Source organism: Hypanus sabinus, chromosome 29 (assembly GCF_030144855.1).
Source record: "Hypanus sabinus isolate sHypSab1 chromosome 29, sHypSab1.hap1, whole genome shotgun sequence".
NCBI lineage: Eukaryota > Metazoa > Chordata > Chondrichthyes > Myliobatiformes > Dasyatidae > Hypanus > Hypanus sabinus.
The window spans coordinates 15,959,038-15,971,092 of record NC_082734.1 but is presented as its reverse complement, the minus strand read 5'-3'; the positions used below and the strand labels follow the sequence as shown (position 1 = coordinate 15,971,092).

The 12,055-nt window shown below is 39.9% G+C and overlaps 1 protein-coding gene across 1 annotated transcript in view; it reads left to right on the top strand.

Annotated features, from left to right (window-relative positions):
- Positions 1–12,055, top strand: part of srebf2 (sterol regulatory element binding transcription factor 2) — a 63,237-nt gene that overhangs the window by 6,381 nt on the left and 44,801 nt on the right. The window contains exons 2-5 of the mRNA XM_059953756.1: positions 4,874–5,275; positions 7,850–8,037; positions 8,667–8,813; positions 11,292–11,516. Of these exons, the coding sequence (XP_059809739.1) occupies positions 4,874–5,275; positions 7,850–8,037; positions 8,667–8,813; positions 11,292–11,516 (962 nt within the window). The remainder of the gene's footprint in view (positions 1–4,873; positions 5,276–7,849; positions 8,038–8,666; positions 8,814–11,291; positions 11,517–12,055) is intronic.

The window sequence follows — 12,055 nt, the reverse complement described above, 5'->3', positions numbered from 1 at the left end:
CCTTTTGATTACATACACAGTAACAAAGAAAAAAGAAGAAACCCCCTTTACACACCTTTTGTCCTTCTGGCAAACTGCATGATCCCTTCTTTGTGTTCTTTGGCCACTTCTTTGCCCACTTCTTTGCCCATTCTCTTACTCTGTCCAAGTCCTTCTGTAGACTTCTTAAGATCCTGAACTCTATCAATCTCCATTTTGGGTGAAATTTGTGACTGGGCCTCCTTCGCTTTATAAGGTTGAAAGTTCCAGAGGTTCATCATCCACCTTTCCATCTCGAATAACCTCCCCCATGTTCTGAAACTGGTATCCCTGGTTCTAGACTCCTCAACTCTGGAAAATATCATCCCTGCAGCCATCCTTTTGAATGTTGTAAGAAGGGTCTTGGCCCAAAACATCGGCTATCTATTCATTTCCATAGGTTCATGGAATAGATTCCATTCATGTAGCACCAGGGTCCTGGAGGAGCATTGTTTCATTTTTACTGTGTACTGTACCAGCAGTTTATGGTCGAAGTGACAATAGACTTGACTTCTGCCTGACCTGAGTTCCTTCAGTGTTTTTTGTGTGTGTTGATTTAGAATTTTATAAGTTTCAATGAAGTTACCACTTTTTCTTCCAAAAACTAGAGAGTAAAGCATAGTCTATTAATGTCTCCCTGTATAGTAGACCAGAGAGGAACTAGTCCAGTAAATCTTCCTCGACACTTCTGTTTTTATGAGACCAAAGTTTTACACAATACTTTTGCTGTATTCTCATTTCATTGCAGTGACATGTTTATTTCCGTTGAAACCTTCATCATGAAACCTAGCACATTGAAACCTAGCACATGCTTTCCTGTCTGGATTGTAGGATTTGCGAAATTGGATAGGCTGGGGGCGAGTTTCCCTGGAGCAAAGAAGGCTGAGGGTGGAACTGATGGAGGTCTGTAAAAGCTATAGACAAGATAGATAGAATCTTTTGCCCACAGTAGTGGTATCACAGACAAGAAGGCATAGGTTTAAGGTGAGAGGAAGTGAAAGAGAATTTGAGGCGAACGTTTCATTTTACACGGTAAGTAGTTGATATCTGGAACTCGCTGCTGGAAGAGGTGGGGGAATCAGATACAATTACAATTCAGGTACTTGGATACGTGAGGCAGAAAAGGATATGAACCCAACGAGGGCAGTTGTGATTGGAGTTGATAACAAAAAGTTTGACATGGACGTGGTGGAATGAAGAATCTGTTTCTGGTCTCTGTAGCTCTATGACTGTGTTAGCATTTGGTGGCAGGACACTTCAGTTCCTTTGAACATCAAAATCCCCTAGCCTCTCTGCATTTAATAAAAAAAGCTTTTATGTTTTACACCAATGTTTTATGTTTTATACCTCAAATTACCCCCATCCCCTAAAATCTATTCAGCACATTAAAGCTTCCCTATCTCATCCTTACTGCTAAGTACACCTCTTTTTTCCTGATTACAGATTTTCATGTCATATCCTACCAATAATGTGCACAGTGGCATTGACATAACTGAACACATACAACATTGCCTTTCCGGTTTTGAAGCTGAAATTTATAAGCATCTGTACCTTCTAGAATAACGTTAGATAGTCCATGCTGTAAGTCTTTTGCTCAGGGAGAAAGACGGGGATGTTCTGGTGTCAGAAGCAGTTCCATGGACTCTAGTACATAACTTTGGATGGCTCTGTAGTCCAGGGAATACAAATGGTGTGAGGTTGAAGATTCCCGTAGGTGTCTGTAAGGAGTTTGTACATTCTCCCCGTTACCACATGAGTTTCCTCCAGGTGCTCCAATTTCCTCCCATATTCTAAAGACGTACAGGTTACTAGGTTAATTGGTTTTATGGGTGCAGGTTCTTGAGCAGAAAGGGCCTGTTACTGTGCTGTATCTCTAAATTGAAAGAAAAATGATACCAGCTTCAGAATGGAATGTTGCAATGTTTTCAAATTTTGCCAGTATGCCAATTAAAAACAAGGAAGTTTTCTTTGACTTTGTCAATATTTATTTTTTATACCTTATTATAAACAGATTAAATGTGGTTTATTTTGTTCCTATTTCTGAATTGCCTGTAATATTTCCCTAGGTTGCAATAGCTGCTGCATTTATAAAGTACTTCATTTGCTGTACAGTGCTTTGGAACGTCCTGAAGTAATAAAGCTCCTTGAATTTTCCACCTTGAATTGAAGAAAATGTTTCTTTTTAAATTCCATAGTATAAATCTTTAGAAACTCGGTACAAAAATACTACAAGTTGCAGTTTCATGTTCTAATTGTAACTTTTAGTGAATATTTCACAATGTTTACTCTTCTTAACCACTATGTGTTATTTCAGCTAATATTAAACAATTCATAATGATTTGCATTCATATAAAAAAGTCAATTAGGGAAATATTTTGAGAATGAGTAAAGTTAATACAGAGCCAATGGATGTTGTGATGGAGGATTGGAAGCATGATCAAGAAGGTAGATTAGAACTTAGTCTTGAAAGAGTATAATGAGAACAAGAGACACAATGAGATTGCAGAAGGTGGGGTGGGTGGAGAGTTAGTTGTTGGGTTGCAAAAATTGGATGAACAGTAATTGGAGGATTGGAGGCTGAGGAGGCATCCTTCCCAATAACAAAAGTATGTTCAAAGTAAATTTATTATCAAAGTACATATATGTTACTACATACAACCCTGAGATTACTCAATAAATGCAATAATCGTAATAGAATCAATGAAAGACTGCATCAACAGGATGGACAACCAGTGTACAAAAGACAACAAACTATGCAAATACAAAACGAAAGGAAAAAAAATAAAGAACAAACATTGAGAGCATGAAATGAAGAGTCCTTAAACGTTAATCTATAGGATGTGAGGACATTTCAAGGGCAAGTGGAGTGAAATTACCCATCTGGTTCAAGAGCCTGATGGTTGAGGGATAATAACCGTTCCTGAACCTGGTGGTGCGAGTCCTGAGCTTTCGTACCTTCTTCCTGACAGCAGCTGCAAGAAGAGAGCATGGCCTGGGTGGTGGGGGTCCCTGATAATGGATGCTGCGTTTCTGCAACATCGCTCTGTGCAGATGTGCTTAATTGAGGGAAGGGCTTTACCTGTGATGGACTGGGCTGTATTCACTACTTGCAGTATTTTCCATTCAAGTGCATTGGTGTTCCCATACCAGGCTGTGATGCAGCCAGTCAATATACTCTCCACCACACATCTATAGAAGTTGGTCAATATTTTAGATGTCATGCCGAATCTTCGCAAACTCCAAAGGAAGTAGTGGAGATGCTTGCGTGCTGGGCCCAGGACAGGTCCTCTGAAATGTGTCTGTGAGAAGGAACTGCCTATGAGAACACTTCACTGTCCACCTCCCTCCCCTGCTCCCCTCGCCATATATCCTTTTGTCCTAACATTAGTTTGACCTCCCTATATTCCTTCAAGATCACTTTTAAATCTAAATTGTTGATCATACTTTCAGCCATCCATTCTTTGGCTCTGTATCTTTTTTGTTCAAGTGGTATTAATAGTACTGGACTCTGAGAATGTAGTTCTGATGGGGTATGTGCAATATAAGTTGGGCAGCAAAATTTTGGATCAGTCTTGACATCCAGGCTGTTAGGCAAGAACAATTCAGTCTGGAATCATGACTCCATCCATCTGGGTTTGAATAACTGAAGTCAGCATCAAAAAGAGAATTGTTTTTATGCCTCCTGGTGCCCAAAAACAAAATTGCAGTCACTGTTGTTGGCATCTATGAAGTTTGATACACATTACAACTGTTACACTAAGTGAATGTCCATCTTTGCTCAGCTCAGAGTTTATCGATGGATTTACACTCAATTGCCACTTTATGAGGTACCCCCGTAGCTAAAAAAGTGGTCACTGAGTGTGTTTGTGATCTTCTGCTGCTGTAGCCAATCCGCTTCAAGGTTCAACCTGTTACCCGTTCAGAAATATTCTTCTGTGCACCTCTTTTGTAACGTGTGGTTATTTGAGTTACTGTCAGTCTGTCCATTCTCTTCTAACCTCTCTCATTAACAAGGCATTTTCACCCTCAAAACTGCCGTTCACTGGATGATTTTTGGTTTTCGTACCATCCTCTATGAACTCTAGAGACTGTTGAGTGTGAAAATTCCAGGAGATTAGCGGTTTCTGAGGTACCAAACTACCCCATCTGGCACCAACAATCATTCTGTGGTTAAAGTCACTGAAATTACATTTCTTCCCTGTTCTGATGATTAGTCTGAACAATGACTTAACCTCTTGACCATGTCTGCATACTATTGTGCTTGGAGTTGCTGCTACATGATTGGCTGTAGATATTTGCATTTAGAGCAAGTATGCAGGTGAACCTAATGAAGTGCCCGCTGAATATATAATTGACTGTCATGGGAGCCATTGATAAAGTTAAAAAGCATAGAAATGGGTCCTTCGGCCCAACTTGTTCATGCCTGAGGTTTCCTCGTGAAGGAATCTTAAGTTATACAGTTAAATCTGGGATGATAACTTTTTTTGAAGACTGCAAGAGTCGCACTGTGCAGAGCAAACGGAAGCAGAGTGCAATACATAGAAATAATTAGTGTCATTGCAAAGTTAATGGTTACAGTGCTCATCCAAGTGGATGCCTTGAAAGACAGTTGTAAAAGTTCTTAGTGTGGCTTTGTGATGGGTTCTTGGTTCTGCCAGATCAAATTCTTATCAGTATATGAGCTGGGTACTTTATAATAAAACTTATTTAGTTGTACTTTAATAAATGGTGGCTGACGTTGGTTTCTAGTGTTAAAATTTTAGTGTGATGTTATGACAGTTGCTAAGAAAGGAACTGACTGACAGGAAGATGAATATTCTCCTCTTTGGTACTAATTACATTATTTTTTTCATAGAAATGCTGCAGTTTGTCAGTGGCCAAGTGGGTGACTTTCCTGACCTGTTTGAGCATTTCAGCTCTGGTCTGACGGGATGTGAAAAGCTTGACCAGCCTCCTGTTGCGATGCCGCAGCAGCAAGGAGTGCTGCAGCAGGCACCAATGCAGCAGCCGCAGCTGGTGCAGCAGCAGGTGCAACAACAGCAGCAGCAAGTTCATCCCTCCACAGCACCTGCAATCCCGCAGACCCCTTCTCCTGCAGCCCAAAGGACCGCCCCAGTCCTGCACCCGCGTCCACCTGTGCACACACAACCGCAGCAGCAAACCTTCATGATAACGTCAAACTTTACCTCAGCACCGACGCAGGCACGTATCATTCAGCAGCCTGTACTCACTTACCAGAACCAAGGAGGATTCTCAGGTATGAGTTTGCATACAAAGTATATTATATTTGAGTGCAATCCAAGATTATATCAGCTTTTGAATTCACATCGACAATGTGAGAGGTTTTTCCCTAATTCAAGAACAGAAAGCCACGTATTTGGGCGGTTGCCTGACATTCGTGCTTCATACTTTGAAGCAGCGTGTTTCATGTTCTTATCGAAAGCACCGTACAGACGCAGCTGGAAGAGATGCTGCCTTGTAGTGTTAGACACCAGGTACAGTCCTGATTTTAGGTATTATCTGTATAGAGTTTGCATGTTCTCCCTGAGATCGTATGGATTTCCTTTCACATACCAAAGATCTGCCAGATGGCAGGTTAATTGACCACTGTGAATTGCCCCCAGTTCAAAGTTCAAAGTAAATTTATTATCAAAGTACATGAATCTCACCATTTACAACCCTGAGATTCATTTTCTTGTGGCCATACTCACCAAATCTATAGAATAATAACTATGACAGAATCAATGAAAGACTGCCCAACTAGGATGTTCAACCAGAGTGCAAAAATTTAAAAAACTGCAAATATAAAAAGAAGAAGCAACGATAATAAATAAGCAATAAATATTGGGAATATGAAATGAAGAGTCCTTGAATGTGAGTTCATTAACTGTAGGAAAATTTCAATGATGAGGCAAGTGAAGTTATTCCCTTTGGTTCAGGAACCTAATGGGTGAGGAGTAATAATTGTTTCTGAACCTGGTGGTATGAGTCCTGAGGCCTCCGTACCTTCTTCCTGATTGTATCAGCAAGAAGAGAGCATGTCCTGGATGGTGAGGGTCCCTGATGATGGATGCTGCTTTTCTGTGACAGCGTTTCATGTAGATGTGCACACTGGTTGGGAGGACTTTACCCATGATAGATTGAGCTGTATCCGCTACTTTTTTCATAGTGACTTTATATTTAAAAAATCATAATTTTAAAGATTTCTATTTGGTCAATCACTTATGGAAAAGAGACTCGTATATAATTACTTTTTTCTAAATCATGTTAATGATTTTAAGAAGTATCTCTAATTAAAATAAACAAAAATTTTGGATGACCAGCCCTCAATAACATTAGTAAGTTGAAAGGAATGATCTTAAACTGTTCATCTTAAACTGTTTACAGTTCTTGGATGTGGTAATAGAATATAAAGTACTAAGATCTAATTGTGTATCATCTACTTCTCATCAATTAAAGAATGATGTTCAAGAGAAGAAACAATCTTGTGATTTTGCAAAACCAAATTTCCCCTTACCAATTTATCCTGTAAGTGTTCATGATGGAAATAGTAGTTCTAGAGAGGAGAAAGGGGACTTCCATTTGTTACCCCATCCAAAAGGTTCTTCAACTAAGAACCAAGATCTCAAGAAACAATATTTAATTGTGAGGAGCACCATGTCCTGCTCCAGCTTTCCAGTAGGAGTGCTGCATATGGCAAGTTTGATATTCCCACTTATTTCCACACCCTTCAGCTGTTCCTTTCCCTTAAATGCATATTTGCTGATTTTTCACTTATAACCACTTGCGGGGGAAACTGTTCTTCCTAAATTTACTTCTGATTTTGTTGGTTGTTGTCTAATGGCCCCAGTTAAGTATCTCCATCATCACCACTATATCTTCCCTGCCAGTGGTTTTTTAAATGTATTCATAGGATGTGGATGCAACTTATGTTATCTATTCCTGATTACCCTGGATCTAAAGAATTTCATTTAGACAGATAGAATTACATCTGGGCCAGATGGGTTAAACTGGCAAATTTTCTTCCTAGTGTAAACCAGATGAGCTTCACAATAATCCAGTAGTTACATTGTTACTGTACTGAACCTAGCTTTTAATTCCACACCATCTTACATAGACACCTGCCCCATGTTAGACAGTGTTTCTGATTTTCAATTGTATTCCACTAGAATTAAACAATTATTTTGTTTGCTTTTTAATGGTCTTACTGATTTGTGTTCCATAATAGTGGAAAGTTTTACTCTTCTTTCCCACTCTGACTCTTATTGTGGCTTCCTTGTTCATCCTACCAAAACTCACTACCTCTTATCATTGTTGTTATGTCATATAATGCAGGTGATCATAGTCTTTTTACCTTAGTTGCTCTTGGCAGGTTTTCTACAGAAGTGGTTTGCTATTGCCATCTTCTGAGCAGTGTCTTCAAAAGACGGGTGATCCCAGCCATTATCAGTGCTCTTTGGAGGGTGTCTGCCTGGCATCAGTGCTGACATAACCAGCACTTGTGATATGCTCCAGCTGCTCATACGACCATCCACCACCTGCTCCTATGGCTTTGTGTTACCCTGAATGGAGGGCTAAACAACTGCTACACCTTGCCCTAGAGTGACCCACAAGCAAGCAGAGGGAAGGAGCACCTTATACCTCCTTTTGTAGAGCCGTATCCCCACCTCACCACCCAAACCCCTTATCATTAAGTTAATTAGCCTATTTGTCAATTTATGTATGTTGTGCATTGGGTGGTATCTCATTCATTTGAGAAAGAAGGAATGTTTGGATTGTTTCTATTTACTTGTATTCTTTTTATGTATTTTAATTTTGGCTGTTTCTATAGTTCTGCAGTCCCAGATACAGAACCTGGTCACTTCCCCCCAGGTGCAGCCAGTCACCTTTCAGCAGCAGGTGCAGGGTCTGTCAACCCACAGGATGCTTACTTCAGCTACCACGGCCACCATCCAGACGCTAACACCGGGAACCACCACCTCCGTCCAGACACACTCACCACAGGTGCAGCAGGTTCCTGTAAGTATACTTTACCCGATTGTCCCAATTGCCTGTTAACTTAAATTCGATGAATGCTAAAATGGAATATCTGCTGTAAAAGCACAATGACACTGAATGTTAGGTGGAATATGATGTTTTCTGAACTGATACAATCATGGAATTAAAATATCAAGGAAAGTAAATGGTCCAGGACATGCGTAAACACACCCACTGACTTCAGAACTTGATTTCTTAAGCTAATGAAGTGTGTTAGATGAACTTCATTTAAAATTAATCTGGAAACACCAAGTCCTTTGCTACAGCCATCAGAAGCAGATTAAACTGGTTTACTAATTGAATAGAACCATGAATATTATGTTTAGCAGCGATGCAGAAGTTTAAAAACAACTAAATTGATTTCTTAGACTATTTGCATTGCATGGGGGTAACAAATATTTTCAATTAGGTACCAGTGATGTAAATTATTGCTGATCAATGTTAATGCAATATTTACAAAAGAATCATCACTTCACTCATTATTTCTTATTTCTTTCTGGTCCTGTTAACTTGAATTTCCATGAGCCATTTCCAAGGATGAATGTGTCCATGACACTATTACCTGCTGATAAAGCTTTTAAACTGATAGAGTGAATTTTATTCTATTCCAGGTGCTGGTGCAGCCTCAGCTCATAAAGACGGACTCCTTAGTCCTGACGGCTCTGAAAGCTGATCGCAGTCCGGTTATTGCTGCAGTGCAGAATCCAACCATCACCACACTGACCACTCCAATGCAGACCACAGCTTTGCAAGTTCCAGTATGTTTAATTCAAGTAGAACATTGAGTTACTAATGCAGGTGGAAGTAGAGATTGCTTTTCAGCAGATTGTGTTTACTCTGCAATTTTTATTGAGTATTTGCATTCGTTGACAAATGCAGGATGTGAAATTAATGTTATGTAACCTTCATGAATGTCAGTTCTTAGCTAACGAGTTACTTGACAGTGGCATTTCCAGTGATTTTGATGAGTTAAAAGGCAGCATGTGATGAAGCTGTGCATGTTTAAAGTTTCTGTTCCAAGTCAAAGAGTTAAATGATCTCATTTAGGTTTGCAGGGACCGACCTTCATTCATCTTTTGTAATCTGAGCATTGTTGGCAAGGTAGCGTTCATTGCTCATCCCTGATTATCCTTGAGAATATGAATACACTGCTGTCCTGGTGAAGGGAATCCTACAGTTAAATGTAGAATAAAGCACTTGCTCTGCAGGCTCGTCACATATTCCTGGGCCTCCGTGCTGATCCTGTGTGAATGAGGATTCATTAGATTCCTTCCTGGGATGAAGGTTGATTCTGAAGAGTGGGCCATTGTTCTGCTGTAATACTTCAGCTATCCTCCAGCAGCTCTCCTCAGCATAATGAATGGAAAACTGATCAGACTTCGTCATCTGCACTACAGAAGTACAATTACTCCAACCTCAAGTCATTCAGTTAGAACATGCAGACAATTCTTGCATCTGTTCACTCTTGAGGCCAATCTCTATATCATCCTTGATTCCTTCACTGAACAGTATGACTATGGACCTTGCATGAAATGGCTGGAACAATAGGTTCTTCACCAACCTGTCCCCACTACATAGCACTGCTATCTGTTACTCCTACACCCAACTAACAATAGTGATCCATCTTGAATCCCTGGTTTACGTAGATCACTTCCGGTATGTCTGGAGCCTGCTTATTAAGGGCAGACATTAATAATGACATCTCTTCTACTTCATATACCAGCATAGCTGTTGGCCCACTGACTAAAAGACTGTTCAAAGATCAAAACCTGAAACCCAACATAAGCTCAATGCAAGCACCAGTGATGCCTGCCCTTTTGTATACATCATAGATATGGGCAACTTGCAGTAGATGTCCTAAACAACCAGGGAAGTACCACCATCGTTGTTTCTGTAAACGTAAACTTTTATGAATCCATAGAACTGTCAACATCAGCCTCCTCTCCCATCCCACCATCATCTCACGACACTTGACCAGCTTCTCTTGATAGGCCATGTTACTCATTTACCTGGCACAGGCGTTCAAAGCCCACATTCTGCTTCAAGTTTTGTTAAGCAATTTCCTGGAAGACAGAAAATGCGTAAAGGAAATCTTCATAACCTCCTTGGGGGAAATCTAATATCCTCATCAGAATTTATGGAGAGGGACAGACAGATTTAATGTTTCCGATCGATGATCCTTTGTGATCAGTTCTGATGATGTCAACTTCTTGAACAAAAATTGATAAATGGAATCATCTTCCACATAATGTTTGGGTCTTGTGCCTGGTAAAAATAGGATGGCAGTGATTGAAAAAGCAAGGTGTAATAATTTTTTCAATTTCCCAATTGTTTTTAAAAGAATTATGAGGAGCTGCTTTTTTAAGTCACTGCAAAATATACATTTGTCCAGTTGTGTTCAACTAATAGTAAATATGTCTCTAATATATAAGGACTGGGCCTCACGGGAGCGTGGGGGGGAACGCATCGGGGCTCTTTTATTCTGTGAATGTATTCTTGTGTGTGACTGTTGGTAATGTGTTTTTAACATCTTGACCCCATAGTAATGCTATAGTTTGGCTGTATTCAAAAGTGTTCATGTGTGGTTGAATGACAAACATGAATTGAAAATGCAGGTGAAAGGATTCCCCCACTGTTAGTCAGGAAATATGACAAAATTAACTATGTGCAGAATGCCTTGGAGAAAACTTTGAGGTGTTATTAAAATGCTCCTGTTCCCCTTGTCATTTTAGATGATAAGAGATTACAGGTTTGAGAAGTGCTGTCACAGAAAGCTTGGTATGTTGTTCCATACATCTTGTTGTGGTACAATCTGCCACTATTTTCTGTCACTGGTGGAGAAGGTATTTTTTATATATATCAAATTTCTGCATTCCAATTAAATTGTTAGATACATGGAGCTCATTTTAATCGTCAAGTAATTAATCCTTCAGACAACCAGATCGTTACTGGTAGATGAAACAGTGCAAGGTTGCGATGTAATTCATGACTATAATATAGTACTCAGAATATCTTGTGATGTTTCAGACTTTCCAAAAGTATACAATCCAACTTTGCAGTGGTGAAGTTGAGTCACTGTTCAAGTGGAAGGGGGGTGTTAGGAGGAAGTTACTCGGCCTCTTTTACAGGGACCACAGTGGAGTCAGAAAGTATGTCAGGGAAGGTTTTATTACAAGTTCGGATTTTTAAAAGTTGAATACTTGTGAAGAGAATTAATGTCATGTTTTCCTCCGCAGACATTGGTTAGCAGTAATGGAACTATTTTGACCACCATGCCAATGGTGGTTGGGCCGGAAAAAGTTCCAATCAAACAGATTGTTGGAAGTGGAAAAGCACCAGTGGAGGGGCCAAAGGAGGGGGAGAAAAGAACAACACACAACATAATTGAGAAGCGTTACAGATCCTCCATCAATGATAAAATCATAGAGCTGAAAGACCTTGTGATGGGGACAGAAGCTAAGGTCAGTCAGCGGCATTGATTTTTTTACATATAGATGATTGCATTATGATTTATTGTTGTAAAGATATTAACTTACAAGGACTTTTGTTAAAAAGTGCTCATATTAAATAAGTCCCGTTCCATAGTTTGTGTTTCATTCATTCCTGCAACAATCCAGATTTAATAGGAATTTCTCCAGACTCAGAGCTCACAGTATCTCGAGTTAATATTGAAAAATATAGCATAAAACTAGGCCCTTCACAACTAGTCCATGCCAACCAGGTGCTCTCACATGCTACTCCCACCTGCCTGCATATGTCCCATTTCCTTTAAATGTTTCCTATCTGTATATGTATCCAAACACCTTTTAATTGTTGTAACTGTACCTGCCTCAACTATTTTCTTGGCATCTCGGTCCATTCACACACATCTTGAAACTCCCGTGACTGGAGTATATATCTTGTTTTTCTCCCTGTCTCTGTTTCACAGTGCAGAATAGGCCCTACGAGTCACGCTACCCAGCAACCCCTCCCCAGTTTAATCCCAGTCTAATCACAGGAC